Source organism: Sinohyriopsis cumingii, chromosome 12, assembly GCF_028554795.1.
Source record: "Sinohyriopsis cumingii isolate HCF-2022 chromosome 12, ASM2855479v2, whole genome shotgun sequence".
Taxonomy (NCBI): Eukaryota; Metazoa; Mollusca; class Bivalvia; order Unionida; family Unionidae; genus Sinohyriopsis; species Sinohyriopsis cumingii.
The window spans coordinates 24739988-24759778 of NC_142972.1; the positions used below are offsets into that span (position 1 = coordinate 24739988).

General features: G+C 35.2%; 1 protein-coding gene across 2 annotated transcripts in view; it reads right to left on the reverse strand.

Moving 5' to 3' along the window:
* LOC149786114 (ribosomal protein S6 kinase 2 alpha-like) overlaps positions 1 to 19791 on the reverse strand; it is a 136781-nt gene that overhangs the window by 73836 nt on the left and 43154 nt on the right. For both annotated transcript variants that reach the window (XM_089976439.1, XM_089976437.1), the window contains exons 3-6: positions 19382 to 19498; positions 16453 to 16534; positions 12471 to 12551; positions 5138 to 5217 (exon numbers count right to left, since the gene is read on the reverse strand). In XM_089976439.1, coding sequence (XP_089832565.1) covers positions 5138 to 5217; positions 12471 to 12551; positions 16453 to 16534; positions 19382 to 19498 — 360 coding nt within the window. The remainder of the gene's footprint in view (positions 1 to 5137; positions 5218 to 12470; positions 12552 to 16452; positions 16535 to 19381; positions 19499 to 19791) is intronic.

Genomic DNA, 19791 nt, shown 5'->3' on the forward strand with positions numbered 1-19791 from the left:
GATTTTGTGCACATTACATCTTAGCATGTAAATTCCCACTAGGAGACTCAAAAACACAACTGTTTTAGAGATGATTCACAAAGTGATTCCAAGGCCCAGGTGTTCAGTGCTGATGTCAGTCTCCTGGGTCCTAGATGAAATTAAAGAGCCATCTTCACAAGTCTTATAGTAATGATTCACACCAAAAAACCACTTAAACTGTATTGTCTGTAAAAAATATCCCCTTATGCAAAATATGAAACAAGGCTTGATGTTTTAGCATTGGAGAAAGTAACATCTACAAATCTTTAGATCTATGAAACCTACAATCTTTTATCAAAGCAGCTGGGCTCAAACTGTGTTCTAAAATTTTCTTATAATTAAAAAATGCTATCTGAACCATAAGAATACAAGAGCTAATAAGTATTCAATGATTAAATGAGACATAGAAGATATAAAAATTAAATGCATCAAAAGGAAATTTGCATTGAGTACAGAAAATCTAAGGATAGACAATTCACAGAACATCATCTCAATGAATATGAAATTGTCAACAGATCTGATGCCTGGTTGGCAGTGTAAGACATACAAGCATTTGTCAGCTACCTGAGGCACGTTTTTGGAAGAACATTTTTTAAGGAACATACCGACCAAGTTTGATGCAACAATCTGAAAGAGCTGAAACTAGGATTAACACCTAATTGCCATAGGAATCATGCAATGTGGTACAACATGTCCAAAATGCATTCCTATCATGTATAATTTTTAAAAAATGGCTCAGCTCTCCTGGACACCTTTGTTAGAGATGCTGCCTCGGAAACACTGTCAGCAGAGCACATCGTAAGGAGCCTTCCTACCAATTTTGAACACAATTTGTGCCTGGTTCCTATGGTAGTAATATCTTTGCAAAGAAAGTAATGACAGACACATCTTTGGTACAGCTTGTCCTCTGGAACATTCTACTACAATTGGTTCCAATGGTCCAGCAGTTTACAATATGCTAAAAAAAAGATAATGCTGATGGACTGGAAAAATGGATGTACAATGTACACAGGGTCATTATTGAAAACTCATACTGATTTCAATCAGGTCAGGTGAGATAACAAGAGGTCCAAGTGGACCTGAGATCGCTTAACAGTAGCGGCAGCCATACATGAATGTGGATTGGTATCATTTGTAAAAAATCAAAAGGTCTTATTCCCAGGATAATTTCTTTCAAATCTGATGAAATTTGGAAAAGCATTTCTTGATTGGCATTATTTGTCAACATTTGGAAGCCCTTCATGCCAGAATACTCTCTGTCAAAGTTAGTTAAATTTGGTCCAGTGGTTGTTGAGAAGTTTAAAACAACAGTTGCTGATTTATCCTAATGTACAATGGATACACAATGGATAATATGACCATAAACTCACCTGGCATCAAGTGCACACTGTACTATATATACTCCATTTGAATATACAAAAGGCATCTGACATAATCTTATCACGGTGGTAATCCCAGCAAGCAATTTCATAAACATTTATTTTTTCATCCCAGGTCAATGCTGCAGATATTGACTATCAAACTATCCATATTTATGAAATATTCTCATGGCAAAATATTAATTCTGATTAAGCACGATATCCAAAACATATCATGCTAAAAGGTTAGCAAGAAATCTAAATCACAAAATCCTAGCCGTGTCTTCATTTAATAACCCCTGGCAAGTTTCACAATATTATGTAGTCCTTCTGTGAGGGGGATCAGTACCAGTTTTCTGTGACCTATGTAGCACAAATCTGCATCCAACTTGAGAAGGAAGCCCACAACATATTAATTCTTCTTGCTGAAACCCATAAAAGTTCCAACCCAAACTGAAGCCATTGTGATCAAATCTTCACTGAAGCCATGGTAAAACAATCTTAACTGTAAGTTAAAAATCCATTACCTTATTATGGTCCTTAATAGTACTTACCTGGACACTAAGTTTAAAAATCCATTACCTTATAATGGTCTTTAATAGAACTGAACTGTACACTAAGTTTAAAAGTCCATTACCTTAATATGGCCTTAATAGTACAGAGCTGTATACTAAGTTTAAAAATCCATTACCTTAATATGGCCTTAATGGTACTGAGCTGTACACTAAGTTTAAAAATCCATTACCTTATTATGGTCCTTAATAGTACTGAACTGTACATTAAGTTTAAAAATCCATTACCTTAATATAGCCTTAATAGTACAGAGCTGTACACTAAGTTTAAAAATCCATTACCTTAATATGGCCTTAATAGTACTGAAATGTATACTATGTTTAAAAATCCATTACCTTATTATGGTCTTTAATGTATGGTTCCCAAGCTTTACTAAAGATAAAATTTCCAGGTCATTTCCAGGGTTTTTTGAGGACGAAATTAATTTTTTCAAGGTTCACATATGACAATTAGAGAAAGGAATTAAAGAACATTTTAGATTATAAAACATGCATTTTCTAAATCTAAAGATGTTTATCTTTCAAGACTCTCCAAAACACCAAAGTTGGAAAAGATGATCATGTACAAAAACACAAAATGTATCTCACGAAACAAGTTTGACTATATCCCTATAAATTGGCATGGAAAGTCATTTCAATGCTACGTGGAAACAACATAATGAACATAAATTAGTTTTGTTTCCTTTCAAACATTTAATTCTAAAAAATTCTATAGCAATATATATGCATGTCATACAAAGTAAACATTTCTTATCAGAGAACAAAAAAAAAAAACAATAAACGCAAAGTATTAGAATCTTATCTTGTACCGAAGAGTTTAACCCTGAATTTATCTGTGATAATAAAATCCCAAACAAGATTTTTCAAAACAACCTAAACTCCTTAAGATGATTTGATTAAATATCCATCATTTAAAAACATTTACAAAAGGGTTGATTTACATTTAGACAAAATACCTTCAAAATTATATTGTTGTATAAGCAAGGACTGAATTTTATGTAAAATCAACTTGTCTTCTTGTAATTCGATAAACCAGCCCCCAAACTCGTATTGATATAGGGGTTCACATCATTTATCAATATATAATACAAGGGACAACAACTTTCCATTTCTCCTGCTTTCTATTCAAGATCTGAAACCAATGCTTTAAGCTACATGTCACTATTTAATAGTTTCACACCAAAGTTCAGCTCAGAGATTTAACAGTTTGGACAACAAATTTGGCTTTAAATGAATAGTAGTCCATTTTTTAATTGTGTTTCCTCCGAATATTCCCACATCATTTTTCACATTTTGGAGATTGGTTTGGGGGTCAGTGCAATTGCATATTGAAAATTTGGAATTTGCCGTCACCATGCCTAACGTCATATGGTAGCTGCTTGCCAGCAGACCTAGCAAATTTAAATGATCCTGTATCGACTCATACCTGCATGAAATTGATAGGAAAATGATTTAATTTCTCATAAATGGCAAGTAGAGTAATATAACCATTACATCTTTAATCTGCTGACAGACTAGATGAAACTACAGCATAGATGAAAAGTGACTCGATACTCACCATTTGCACTACTAGTCACATGACTTTACAAATCTAAAACAAGGACATCGGAAGTCCAATAGTCATGTGATATCAACAACAAACTCCTCTTTAATGTTGTTGTACAAAAATTCAATTATATTAAATGAAACTCATATACCTTTTGTGAAAACCTGAAAGAACATATAATTCTCAACATATTTATTTCGAGAACTACAAGAATCCTGTTGCTGTCACTGCAATCTGGCCAGTCGGATTCATCAAGCAGAGAGTACATGACAACGTGGCATGCACATGATACAACAAAAACCCTGTAGTTGTTCTCAGAATAAATATGAGAATGTTTCGTTCTTTGGTTTTTGTATTTTTATTACAACCAGTATACGACTCTCATTTAATATTTATTATATATTTTTCTACGACATTTGAAAATGAAATCGCGAGTACCAAGTCAAATTTCATCAACGCCATAATTTTATCTTGTCTTTCTGCAGATTAATGTCATGATGATTTTATACTCGTAATTTTTGAGAAAAAAATTTTCATATAGATTTCATGCAGCTATGACTTGATTTAACATTTAAAAGTTTGCCAGGCCATCTCGTAAACGGCTAAGCTTCACTGCCACAATGTTGGTCTCTTGTGATGCTAGACTGGTTTTCGTACCCTCTATGAAAAAAATAAGGACTGAGCCGAGTGTGAAAAAAATTTTTTACTACATGATTCTAATCCACTGGGTGTTTGGATTGACTTAACAAATATATTTATGACAAGCACCTAAATGATCCATACTGCAATCTCTGAAAATTCTGGTCAGAACTCAATAAATTAACTCACAACCAGTTCAGTTACAACTCAATTAAGTAATTGTTTCTGGGATCAAGTGGTGGCGGAAAATTCCCAGGTTTTTCCTGACTTTCATCAACATTTGCAAAATTCAAGGACTTTCACGGTCAGGAAAATAATTATCATTTCTCCCGACTTTTTCCCAATTTCCCAGTAGCATGGGAACCCTCTTAATAGTACCTGTCATGAATATGATCAACAAGAAAGACAACCAAATGGGGAGAGGGAAGAACTATGTCCACTCTATAAATTTGACTCTGGTCTTCAAATGATACCAACATTTATGAAACAAGAATACAGACACCTACTTCTAAAGGACACGTGCAAACATAAAATGTTTTACAGATTAACTCTCATATATATATATATATATATATATATATATATATATATATATATATATATATATATATATATATATATATATGTATATATATATATATATATATATACACACACACACACACACACTACTTAGGTTAGAACCTCTACCTAACCTACTTTCCATTTGTACCAAGTTTGGCTGAAATAGCTTGAATGATTTGAAAGTTATGCTCCAAAAATATTTAGATTGACAGGCAAACATTGCAATAGCTATATTACCCTCCACACATAATGGGAAATTTCTGAAGACACTTTTAGGCAACCTGCTTGAACGGTAGTAGGCAAAGAATTCCTATTCACAGAATTTCATGAGCTTTAACACAAAGCTATTCACCAATAAGAAAATGTCCAACATTGCCATGCAGACAAATTATATACTGTATAAAATATCAATTCAAGTATTTCTGGTAGTGCCATACCTCTTTGGACAGCCGTGTGAACAGGTCTCCTCCTCTTAGGAATTCTAGGATTAAATACAACTTTCCTTCAGTTTGGAAGGCTGAAATCAGATAGGTTAACAGATGTTATTTAAAATCAAACTATATATAAATATTTGAATGTATATGTGTATTTACATGTAGATATATGTCCAACAATCATTGGTTTTGTTTGTATAAAAAAAACTAAACAATTCTTGGCCGACTAGCAGGGTCATGGTTTGTTTTCATAAAGAACAGTGATATTGTAATTGCTCTTCCTCTAAGATAAAAGCTTCTATGATGGGCACATTAACTGAAACATTATTAGGATGCTATGCATACAGTCCTCATGCAAAGACTGCAGCCCTAACAAGAATCACTCTAAGGGCCTAACCCTCTAGCATAAAATAGTACTGTATATACTACCTTATAAGTTGGGGCCCCAAGTGGTCTAAAGTACTCTCCATTACAGTTCACTGCCATCTCACCTGTCTGCGTGGGTTCGAGTCTCAGATTCGGCCAATGTGGGTATGTGAGAAAGCTTACCAGTAGCTTCTCGTGGGTCGGTGGTTCTTTCCGGGGTTTGACCGGGTTATTCCTACCAATAATACTAGCCGCCATGTATAGCCTATTGTGTGCTGAAAAATGGCATTAAACCCTACAACAACAACAACCACCTTATAAGTCAAGTCAAACTGAAAACAATACAGATCCTGATCTGCCACAGCATTAGGCTGAATATTAGTTTCATATTCTCTTCAGTCTTGAATAGTTTATTAAATGAGGTATTTGTACTTGTCTGAATAGTATGATGCAGCAGAATTAGGTCAACCTTCATGAAGAGCCGACTCACTGAAATCAGAGAAGAGCATCTCAACTGGTCTGGACAACCAACTAAACAAATTTCTGAATCAGCTTTGTATCCAGAGGGATACTGATCCAGTGTCTTGGTGGCAGACCAATGCTGGCAGGTTTCCTTGACTCCATTCTTGTGGCCAACATTAGTTATCAGCGCCTCCAACAAGCGTCCCAAGTGAACGTCTATTCAATGCTGCCAGCAACACCATGTCAGACAAAAGATGTTGTCAACTGGCAGACATTGCTGAAAGACTATTCTTTCGTTTTAAATCTAATGTATTCTTCAAGCAGCAGTAACTGTTGGACTGCTTTTGAAAATCTGAAGCCTGCTATTCATTAGCCAACGTATAAGGCATTATCAAGACATTTAACTGTAGCACTTTGATATTTTGGTAATGCCTATGTTACTATGACCCTTTACATGTTTGTTGTTGGTTACTTTATAATTAATTAAAATGTCATTAGACCTGAAGATAAAAATAATATATTTTATTTTGGAGCAATCGGTAACTATTTGTGTGTATGTGTGTGATTAGTATTTTTAACGTAGCTTTAAAAAAAAAAATTTCAGTCATATCGCTATGATGTCTGCAGTGTGGCAGTTTATAGTGATGTCTAGCACTGGGGCATCATGCTGCAGACATTTAGCATGATGTCCCACCCAGTCACATTATCCTGACATGAGACTGAACGATCCTAACACTAGCCTCTTAATGCTGAGCACCTAGCAAAGCAGCTGTTAGTACCATTTTTGTAAGTCTTTGGTATGACTCAGCAGGGATTTGAACCCATGACCTCCCGCTTCTGAGGCGGACGCTCTGTTGTTGTTGTTGTTGTTGTTGTAGGGTTTAACACCAGTTTTCAGCACACGATAGGCTATACATGGCAGCCAGTATTAATTGTGGAGGAAGAACCCAGGAAAACCCCAGAAAGAACCACCAACCCACGAGAAGCTACTGGCAAGCTTTCTCACATACCCACATTAGTCGAATCCGAGACTCGAACCCATGCTGATAGAGGTGAGATGGCAGTGATCTGTAACGGAGAGCGCTTTAGACCACTCAGGGCCCCGGCGGACGCTCTAACTACTAGGCCACAGGAACAGTCACTATTTGTATTCGTATTCAAATTCAGCCAAATAGTTATGGGTCTCTATTAGTATTTGGAAAATTAGTTAAAATCACTATTCAGTACAGCCCTACATAGCATAATGTGCCTGCAGATCAGGGTCTATGTTGTTTGTTGTACTGATTACTCCTAACAAACTGTTCAGACCCAGATCTGCTGCCACATGATGCGCCAGCAGATCTTGATCTGTGCAGTTTGCAGGTGGACTCGTGAGTATAGATGGTTGTTTCATATTTTTATTCCATAAGGTCACAATTTAAGTGTCATTTCAGTTAGACTTATGGTCAAATCATATGAGTTGGCAGGGCTGCCATCCCGCTCTTCAAAAGTATGTCAAATTTTGTGAGGTCATATTGGCATTCATTTCATTACAACCTGACTACATATCGAGATAAGTAATTCAGTGAAAATCATGTGTCAATATAATCATCATTTAAAATGGTCAAATTTGATAAGCACCATTTTTTAGTTAGAACCAACCATATCTAACACAAGGCCTTTTACAACTATCTATTCTGAAGAAGCCATAATAAGATTTTGAAGATAAAGCAGTAGCCATATTGAAGCCAGACCATCACCTTTTTCATTTATAACTGACTAAACATCATAAGAAATCTTTAGTCAAAATTCCATGTTGTTATATCCATTAATTTTCAAGATGGCCAATTTGATGGCCAAGTTGGTATGTCACATAAGCATTGTTTTCATTTAGTACAAAACAGACATGATAATAAGTCTTTTGTTGAATATCTCAAGTTGCTATGGCCATCGATTTAGAAGAAGCATTAAAAACATTTGGGGGGCCATGCTCAAGGTCTGACCGGTACCATTTTCATTTAGCACCATGTAAACATTTAGAGCTAAAACTCGAGAAGATATGACCATCCATTCAGGAGGATAAATGATAACATATTGGATGTCATCAGTACTGTATTCATTTAGAACCAACCAGACATTCTAAAAAGTCATTTAGTGCAAACCCTATACCCATATGACATTCCATTCAGAATAAGTACTGAAAACAAGTCTTTCAAAATTAATGGGCACCATTTTCATTCAGTACCTATTATACATCATGTAAAGTCTTCTAGTGAAAATCCAAAGATAATATAACGATCCAGTGAAGAGGCGTAGCAATGAGATTTCCAAGATGGATGCCATGGTGACCATACCAGATGCTGAAATATTACCATATTTTTGGACCCAATTAGGCATCATAAGAAGTCTTTTGGTGAAAACCCCATGTCATTGTGACCATCGTTCAGAATGACCAATAATAACAAGATTCTTAAAATTACTACCATGACAGACATATTGATGTCAGATTGGCACATTTTTCATCAATGACCTGATAGATAGTGTAAGAAGTCTTTCAGTGAAAAGCCCAACTGTTTATAATAATGAAAGCAAGATTTTCCACATATCTGCTGTGACAGCCATACTGGATGTCAGTGGGGAACCATGCTCATTTAGGATCAACAAGAACCTGGGAAAAATATATGTTGCCTGCTGCTGTTGTTGTTGTAAGGTTTAACACCATTTTTCAGCACAAGATAGGATATATATGGCAGACAGTTTTAATGATCAAGGAAGAACCATGGAAAACCTGGAAAGAACCACTGACCCATAAGAAGCTACCGGCAAGCTTTCTCACATAGCCACATTGACCGAACATGAGACTCAAACCCACACAGAAAGAGGTGAGATGGCAGTGATCCATAATGGTGAGTGCTTTAAACCACACAGCCACTCGGGGCTATGTTGACTGCAATCTTCCCAGTGGTTTAGGAAAGTGCCTCTGACCAGAATAACACTGAAAATCCCTCTTGAGAAAATACAAATGGGGGAAACTACCACCCCATGTTAAAACCCTGGAGAAATCCTGCATAAACATGAATGACCTGCCAGTGACCGCAACACAAGATTTAACCAGATGAATGGACACACAGACAGATGGAGAAGGGGAATACATTTCCCTTCCAAATTAATGGCAGGATATTAAAATACAATATAAAAGAGATAAAACAAGTGGCCCAAAGTGGGCATTATATCACTCACCTGACTTGTACAACTTGTCTATTATTGTAAGAACACCACCTACGTACACTATCTCTCAAACTATATATCAAGTCAATTCTACCTATTTTACTACAAAAAAATATCTCCAAATATAATGGCATAATTATTATGCATATCCTCTTGCACATAATCGAAGTCAACCAAAATCTTTAAATGTAAAGTTTATAGGATGCTTTAATTTTTGGTCTACAGACTTTCACACAAATTAAAAAACATAAATAATAAATCTTTAGAATCTAGCTAAGGACATTTATAATGACATTCATTCAGGAGCAATGATAACATTTTCAATATGGCCACTGTGTCACCCTTACTGGATGTCGGAGCAGCACGAATTTCATTGAGGACAAATGGCAAGATAACATGTCTTCTGGTGGGAACTCCCATTGCAATGTCATTTTTTTAAATTCAGGGGTGGGGATAAAAAGACTTTAAACAAGGCCACTATGGCAACCATAATAAAACCAACTAAACATCATAAGAAGTCTTCCGGTGAAAACCATCATTCAATAAGACTTTGCATTCAGAAGGAGCAGCAATAGTAAGATTTTCAAGATGGGTGCTGTGTGAGCCATATTGGATGTCTGAGCAACAACGTTTTTATTTTAGGATACCATTGGATAAATGCGTGTCAAGTTTCATGGTAATCCTACAAGTAGCTTCAGAAGAGTAGCAATAACAAACTAATGGAAAGACGTATGTCAGACAATGGACAATAGACAACAAAATCATCCCATAAGCTCTCCTGGTCAATCATCAGTAGAGTTAAAAATAGAGCTTAAACCAGAAATATTTTTTTTAATAAGATGGTCTAATATGAATACTGTGGTTTCACTCATTTTCAAAGTGTACCACTTTTCATGGATTTCATTGTTTCCCAAACCATGAATGTAGAGACCTAATGAAAAATTCATCATATGATAAAGAAGCAAGTCCCCCACACCATTTCTTTAGTTTCATTCTTAGAAATCAACAAAGCTATTTGACAGATGAGAGTCATTTCTATAATCTAACAATAAACTATTAGTTTTAACATGTGAAACATGTGATTGTTTTATTTTAATCCTTAAGCATTTTATATTGTTTCAATGCACACTTATCTATACAGTGGTAGCTGTAATTTCCACTTGATGCTTTAAATCGATATGAAATGAGAAAAACCATAAGGTTTTTAAACACTGGTATAACTTCAGACCTGCCAACCCTGATGAGTCCGTATCAATAAGGCAGTTGATTTTTTTCCAATAAGATTTATCAGTTTTCAGTAATGTGTAACAAAATATCAATAACTGCTATTGTAAAGCTGGAAAACGTAATTAAAAGTTTGATGCAGCAACGATAAACATTATGTTCAACTGAAAAGTTTGTAAAGCATGCATAGACTTTATTTACCACTAGTACTGTTGCAAAACTCTAGTTCCAAACTCTATGCAGCTTAATGGCTTGTTGCAATATCTCAACTTTACATAATTCTTGGAAATTCTTTTCCATTTCACATAATGACGACAATCAAATCTCCTGCCATGAGACGTATTCAAACTGACATCTGACATTCAATAAACATAGTTGTGTCCTATCCAACTTTTGTTCACAAGAATCTGAATACTCCTTTTTATTTCTCTGTGTTGATTATTAACACTTTTCTAGAAGCTTACTTTCCCATTTGTCTTAAACATCGCTTTCTGGACGCCATTTTTAAAAATTCTACTTTCAACAGTCTGATCATGCAGACGCTTCGTAATAACAAATAGGTGCAGTTTAAAGTATCTGGGGTGCTGCTGTAAAGTTAGTCTGGTTCCCTGACTAAATTTACTATATCTAAGATGAAACCCGGATCCACATAAAAACACATATGAACCAATTTGCCAGATTTTTCGGCAATGAACATTTTTCCGTAGTTTTTGCTAGTATGCCCTAAGTCTATATTTCAAGGGTAATTTTTGTAAGACTTATGGCAAAATCATAAGAGTTGGCAGGTCTGTAACATGAAAGAAAGAATAAATGATACTTGTATATGAAAATTAGATTAAGTACTTATTCAATCAATTCTTCAATTTGGTGAAACTGTTGTTGAAAAATTTAAATCCTTGTGAAAGGTCATCTTATTTTATCCAATCACACTTAATTACAATGAACAATATGACAATAAAATACTACTGCCTGAAGCACAGTTACTAATGAACCACAATGTTATATACACTAATTACAGTAAAGTACTGAAGCTCACACAACAGTAATTTTTGGACACCGCCACTGAATCAACATTATGTCAACTGAGTCTTATGGTACACACAAATGGTGTCACGTAAATAGTCCTGAAATTGTTGAATTAAACAAGTCCAACTTTCTAAAAGCCACTGATAATTAGGTCTGGTCCTTCACACATTTCCCACGAGTCATGATTATCCTTTAGCATGAATCAGCTTGACTGATGAGGTTTAAATGTCCACAAATACAGATACTAATCTTCACAAGCAATGTCTTTTTATTCCTTGATGGCCTCCATGACCTGTTCAGCAAACCAGTTGTGGAAATGTGACTTATTCTTCTTTGTAGTCTTTAATTTACTGTAAAGTCTAGTGGTTGAAGTTGGTTTGTACACAAGTTAGGCTCCAACAAAGGAATGATTCCATTATTTTTCAATACAGTCAGCATCTCTGCATTTTGATGGACTCAAACACATTAAGTGCTGACACTGCTTACTAATTCCACTGAGTGACGGCAGCTGGTCATGTTTGGTTCATTGTCTGATGCTGATTTTATCAAAACTGACGGAGACCTTTAAAGCTGTTAAAACTCTTAAGCCACAATGTTAACACGATCGTTATTAGAAGATAATGATGGTGCAACTTTATGGACAGTGTTTTAAAAAAGAGATCACACATGTTCTTTAATAACCAACTGCTTAACTGGCTGTATTAGCCCCATTTGATGCTAAATGCAAGTAACATCTTTACAGGTTTTAGATCTGTGCTCATACAGGTGGAAGAATTATTTTAATCAGCGCTCATACAGGTAGAAGAATAATTTTAATCAGTGCCCATTATTTTAATCATTGAAGCAACGGCCATTTTTTCTCCATATCTTTGTTGTTCTTTTGCATTCTTTATTTTGGATAATTTAAGAGCTTAATCAACAAAATTAAATACGTACAAATATGCATACTTGGCTAGGGAAATTGAAAAATTTAATACCCATGAAAATGTCCTTTTTCTAAAACAAAACCATGAAAATAAATGAAAATACAGAATCCAGATGATAAACTTACCATAATGTAACTTGACAATATATGGATGATTGACATCTGCTAAAATGTCCCTCTCCATTTTTGTTCTTTGACGATCCCGTACTGTAAAAGAAAAACAAATAAAGAAATAATCAGCTCATAGGAAGATTCAACAGTGACACAACAGATTCAGGCATTTACCTCAACTGCTAAGAAAATACACAATTGAATTTAACTGTTTAAAACACAATAAGGTGAAAACAAATATACTATTATCATTCGGACTTTGGCTTTATGTGCCATTCTTGGTCATAACAGAGTACAGTTTGGCCGTAGGACTTCAAAAGAATACAGCAGAAACTATAGACTGAAATTAATTTTAAATGATAGTTGTATCTAGATTACATTACTGTAATTAAAAATAGGTATAAATAGCTAATCAACTGCCACTAGAAAAAACAATCATCTCTCCATACATGAACAATACTCAATTCAACACAACATAGTATCTAGTAAATGCAATAGTCACCTATCCCACTTTTCTTTAAGCATGGCCAGTAATTAGAATATTCCAAATGTGCTCTCTGAACGTCATTGAGGCTGATTTTCCCTTTTGCCTTCAATTTGTTTTCATTTGTTGGATGACATTTTCAGATAATACTATTATGTAAAAGCAAATGCTTAATCATGCCAGCATTTTACAAGAAAATACAGGCAGATTTAAGCATCTGAGGTACTCCTGTAAAGTTAGTCTGGTTTCATTATCAAGTTTACTGAATCTGATATGAAAACCTGGATCCAGATCAAACCTGGGCAAGCCATTATTGGAATCTCACTGCAACGACAATACTTTAATATTCTTCCCCATTATTCCACACGCACAAAGTACATTACTTCAGGGTCATTTCAATAAGAATTAGGGTCCAATTTTTCTATTTGTAGTAATGGTGGCCATACTGGAAAGTAGATAGGCATCACTTCAATAAATTGAATGGCCTTTATACCAAAGTGGTCAAAATGGTAAAAATCCAATGTCAATATTACAATCCACACAGAAGGAATTGAGATAACTTGGCTACTTTAGTGGCCATAATGGAGTTAAAGTCAGCACCATATTCATTTACAAGCAGCTAGACATGGAAAGTCTTTTAGTGGAAACCTGATGGAAAAAAACCTCCGTTCAGGAGGAGTACCAGGTACAAGATTTTCAAAATGGCAGTTTACTGGATGTCATATTGGCACCATTATCATTTAGGACTAAATAGATGTCATAAGAAGTCATTTACAGTGGTCCCCCTCTTGAACGACCCCCCTGACCAGTGGCCACCCGCTCCTTACGGCCAGAATCCATTGGCACCAACGAGTTTGTGTTCAAAAGTACCCCTCGCGAAAGGCCACCCGGCTAACGTGCCCAGCGCCCAGCATATTAGTGCAATAATATAAAATTTACCCCTTACAAGCGGACACAATTTATTTGAATATGTATCCAGAAACAGTATTTTATTCATAACGTGTGTTAAGTAATCCGATTTCTGTTTCCCGATGTCAGGTTTTCGTTACTGAAAGAAGTGTTGAGTAAAGTACATGTACCACTAAGGTTAATATTTTATCATTTACGCCTCACGAGAAGCCAAATTTATTCCATAAAAACCGAGAAAGACTAAAATTTTAATCCATGCAAACGGGTAAGTACATGTAATCCAATTAGCCTTACTGCTGTGTTATCATAAGATGTCTGATTTAGTCACTCTGATAATTGTTAAGATTACAATTATTGAACAGTAGTAACAGCTGAGAAGTGGCAGTATCGATGTACAATACCCAAGTCAGCAGGAAAATGGTTTGATAGCCTTTATGGCTTCCCTCAGTAAGATGTTGAGCTTGTTCACTTTGATAATTAGTGGCTATTACTACTGACAATAATTGTTAAAATTACGAATCCTAACGGCCGCGGGGTCAAATCTGCATGATGTTAATGGTACATATCGAAGCCGTATTGGCTTCTCTCACTTAGTGTAAAGAAATGTATACAAACAATGGGGTACCAGACTGCGACTAACGAATCACGTGACAACATCACTTCCATTAAAAACACACGGCAATTTGTTTAGATGCATACACAATTGTTTTATCAGTATTGTAGTTGGCAACATGAATAACTTACTGCAAAAAGATCAACATGTCATTCAAGGAAAATAAAACTTATCAGTTTAGAAGAGAAAGTGAAATTAATTCACCTGACTGAAAGGGAAAGGGGGGGGGGGGGTCGAGGATCCTTGCAGAAAACTGATGTTGGAAAGACTCAGATGAACAATATCGTGAAAGATAATGAAACAATTCCGCAGAAGTGGGAAGGTGAAATGGACAGAGAAAGGAAGATTGTTTGAGCCAGGAGACGTTTGTAACCCGATTTGAATGACAAGAAAAAGCAACAATTTTGTCAGTTGAATTGGGATATGACAACTTTACCGCAAGTAACGGATGGTTGCACAGATTTCAAGTGCGACACAATATTTTGTGTTCTGTCCTTAGTGGAGAATCAGCTGATGTTAATAATGAAGTTGTCGAAGATTGGAACAAAAGACTAAACGATATATGCAGGGGATATGACAGTCAGGATATTTTTAATTGTGACGAGACTGGTTTGTGTTTTAGACTGTTACCAACAAAATGACAGATGATGTGATCTGTAACATAATTATAATGACAGTTTTAAAACTATATCAATGGTTATTCATAGCATTCTTTTGAAAATGATGACAGTTTGTTTTACATTTATTTCACAACTTGCATGTGATTTTTTTATGAAAATATTAAATGTTCTAGAAATAAAGGTACTTGTGACTTTCTTCATATGTATTTACTATTCGCATGTCATCCCCCTCTAAGAAAGGCCACCCTCATTATAAGGCCACTTCCCTGCTGCATTAGGGGTGGCCTTATAAGAGGGGGACTACTGTACTGCAAACCACATGTCAATCTTATCTGTTCAGACAGAGCAGTGATTACAACATTTTCAAGACTGCCACCATGCAGATTATACTGGATGTCAGAACACCACCAATTTTTATGACCAGATAGACAAAAAGTTTTTAGTGTAAACACCATATCGATGGAACCATACATTCTAAAGGATTAGCAATAATAATATTTTCAAAATGACCACCTACACTGCAGCCATACTGGAAGGCAGATCAACAGTTTTCGTTTTTAACGAACAAGACATCATAAGAAGTATTTTAGTGAAAATCCCATGTCAATATGACCATCCCTTTAGGAGTGGTAGTTACAAGATTTTTAAAATGGCAGCTGAGGTAGCCATACTGGATGTATGAATGTATGAATGCATCAACATGGTGTTTACACTAGAAACATTTTATGTCTGTATGTACGAGCAGCATCACTGTCATTTTTTAGGACCAACTAGACCTTGGGATGAATGTGTCCCGAAAGTTTGGCAATCCTTCCAGTAGTCTGGATGAAGTGAAATGTAACTGATAACATGGGACCTCAGCAATGAAACCTTTAAATGGCACAGCTACATTTAACAGGCAGCTCACCTTCTAAATGGAAACTGTGGTTCAAGATCTATGCTTTATACAAGGATCTGATGTAGTGAAGATGTAGTATTGATGGAAAAGTGCAAAAACTGTTAAATTCGGACCTGAAAAGACAAATCCACCAAGAAGCAGATGTAGATGTAATAAGCAATTCACCTACCAAGTGTCATCCAATTCTGTGCATGTGTTGGAGAATTCAGTTGGTTACAAGAAATGAAATGGATGGACAGACAGATGGAACAAAATATATAGGGCATCTACATGTTAATGTTGCATCCTCAAACGTAAGTGTCAATTTTAATCAGATTGCCTAAGAAAACCACTGTCTAAGCATGGATGACTACTTACTCCAGAACATGATGGCGCTAGTCTGGAACCAAGTGCAAAGTTATTTATTCTTGTTAAAATCTATTCATATCATATGAAAGATTGAGAATGACAAGTTATATATTGCATATAGATACCTTTTAATGTAGCTTTCTTCAGGACTTTCATGGCATACAGTGTTCCTGCATCTTTTCCAGTAATCTTTCTGACCAGAAAAACCTGCAATTGATATTATGGAAATTAGGGTACACAAGTTCTTGAAAGTTTCTTTCTTAAAAACACCCCAAAATTCACAAACATTTCAAGAATCGTTGGACTTTTTAAGATAGGCTAATGTAATTGCAATATTTTCCAACAAATAATACTGATACTTCATATCAGAACTCTATTCTGACTAGCTTTTTAGTTATGTGATGTAAGATACATCAGATAATTAAATCACTCAAAGAAATTCAAAATAAGACGATTTCTTCCTTTATAACTACTGAGATTAAAACCACCTCTGATATTTTTCAATGATAACAAGATTTTTAAATTAGCTGCTGTGTGGACATAATGGATGTCTGATTGGCACCTTTTTTTATTTACAGCTGGTCAGACATCATTAGAAATATTTTGGTGAAAATTCCATGTCAACATGACCATCAATTCAATGGGAATAGTGACAAGATTTACAACAGATGTTGTGGCAACCATACTGGATGCATGATTTGCACCATTTTCATTTAGGACCAACTAGGCCATATAAGACGTCTATTGGTGAAACACCATGTTCATATAACCACCCATCTGGGAGGAGTAAAGATAATTCTAAGAGGGTAAATTCATTTTCATTTAGGACCAACTAGACACCAAAGAACTCTTCTGATGAAATTCCAAATCAAAACTACTTTTCTTTTAGAGCAGCAGTGATAGCAAGATTTTAAAGATGGTCACCATGATGGCCATATTCAAATTCAGATCAGACAACTTTAATTTCAGACAAACAAAACATTATATGAAGACTTCGGATGAAAACCCCATTTTGATATGACTTTCTATTTTGAAGGAATAATGATTAAAAAAATTTCAAGATAGTTTCCATAGTGGCCATACTGGATATCGTATTCACGCCATTTTCATTTAAGACCAACCAGACATCATAAAAGGCCTTTCAGTGAAACCTTCATGCTGATATGATCATTAACTCGGGTGATGTAGTGAAAACAAGAATTTCATGATGGTCACTATTGGATGTCTGAGTGACACTTTTTTCATTTAGGATCAGTCATACATCATACGTCATTTAGTAAAGAAAAACACAACGATACTACAATCCATTCAGAAGGAGCAGATTCTCAAGATGGCAGCAGCTGCAGCCATACTGGATGAGCGTGTGGCAGTATTTTTATGCAGGACCAACTAGACATCATAAGAAGTCTTCTAGTGAAAACAACATGGTAATATGGCTTTATGTTCAGGAAGTGTAGGCATAAAAATATTTTTAAGATTGTCACTAAGGTAGTCATATTAGACATCAGATTGGCACCATTTTCATTTAGAACTAACTAGATATTGTAAGAAGTATTCTGCTGAAAACCCCATTCAGGAGGAGTAGCGACAAGATTTTCAATAAGTTGTTGCAACCATCAGTGACATCAGATCAGCACCATTTTAATTTAGGTTCAACCAGACATCATGAGACATCTTCTGATGAATACCCCATTTCAATATGACTTTCTGTTAGAAACGACTAGCAAAACAAGTTATGCTTGATGTCAGTTCAGCACCATTTATCTAGAACCAACCAGACATAATAAGAAGTCTTTCAGTGAAAACCCCATGCTGACACGACCATCCATTCAGGAAGAGAAGAAATATGATCTACAAGATGCCACTATGGCAACCATACAAATATCAAATCGGCATCATTTTTTTCGGGACCTGGTAGACATCATAAGAAAGCGAAAACTCTCAGGTGAATATAACTTTCCATTCAGGAGAAGTAGCAATGACAGGTGTTTCAAGAAGCACTGCCATAGCAGCTACATAAGACAAACAAACTGGCCCAATTTCCACTGAGAACCAACTAGACATCATAAAAAGTCTTTTAGTGTAAACACCATGTTTAATATGACCATCCATTCAGGCGTTCTCCTGATATCAAGATTTTAAAGATGGCTGTTGTGGTAGCCATAACGAATGTGTGTGATTTAGGAGCAACCAGACCATAGGATGAATGTGTGTGAAAAGTTTCATAGCAATCCTTCAAGTAGTTTAGGAGGAATATCTATAACAAGTACTGGTAGACAGGTGAACGATGGATGAAAAACCATTCCATGATCTTTGTTGTATGCCACTCAGAGCTAAATTTCAAACCCATTACAGGAGTGATACTAACATCAATATGTGGCAGCCACTACTACAAGCACTTGCATTCTTTTTAACTCTTGGACTATCTCCAACCACCCCAATGAGGTGTATTCAGGGTATTCCCACCCCTAAGAATGTCTGACACATTTGTCTTCTACTCGCTCCTTGAGACTTCATGCTAAATATGATCAGGCCAACAAAAAATGTATTTCCCATTGCCAACTGTCCTTGTTTTTCAGTACAGACCCTAGCATATTTCCAACAGGATAAAAAAAAATATTTAAAATTTCTTAAATTGGTTTGTGCATCAAACTGAGCTGATTTTGCCCAGTACTTAAAGCACTTAATATATATATATATATATATATATATATATATATATATATATATATATATATATATATATATATATATATATATATATAATCATAATCTCTATTCATCATCATATATATACTAATCACTTTAATATACACTAATCACTATAATATATAGTAATCATTACAATATATACTAATCAGTATTATCTGCTTTTTAATAATAAAAAATCCTATTTTAAAAGCAGTAAATAGGAATTGCATATTTTTTCTTTGCCTCACTGTCCCTCAATCTCACTGGATGAGCACATATATAGATAGAGATGACCAATTATGATATACCTGAAAAAGTGTGGATATAATGACAACAGTAATGCTGTCATGGATGACATCTTACCTTTCCAAATGATCCCTGACCCAGAACTTTGAGCAGTTCAAAATGGGATGGATCCACTCGTTCTCCTTCTTTTGTGATATTGATGATGTCAATCACTCTGTCATTCTCATTCTCATTCTAGAAAAAGAACAAAGGTGAAACGGTTGTATTAGTTTTACTGTTATAATTCTTTATATGAGTTCTTTACTAAAGAGGGAACATAAAGATACCATTAGGAAGGTTTTCAATGAAATGGTGAGAGAAAAAATCACAATAAAACAGGATGAATAATCACATGACTGTGAAAAAAAAGATTATTTTCCATAAAATAAGTTGGAAAAACATACAAGCAATAAAAATTTCATTCTGATTAACTATAAAATGATGATTATCAAAAAATCCATGGTCTGACATCCCAAAAAGAAATCCAA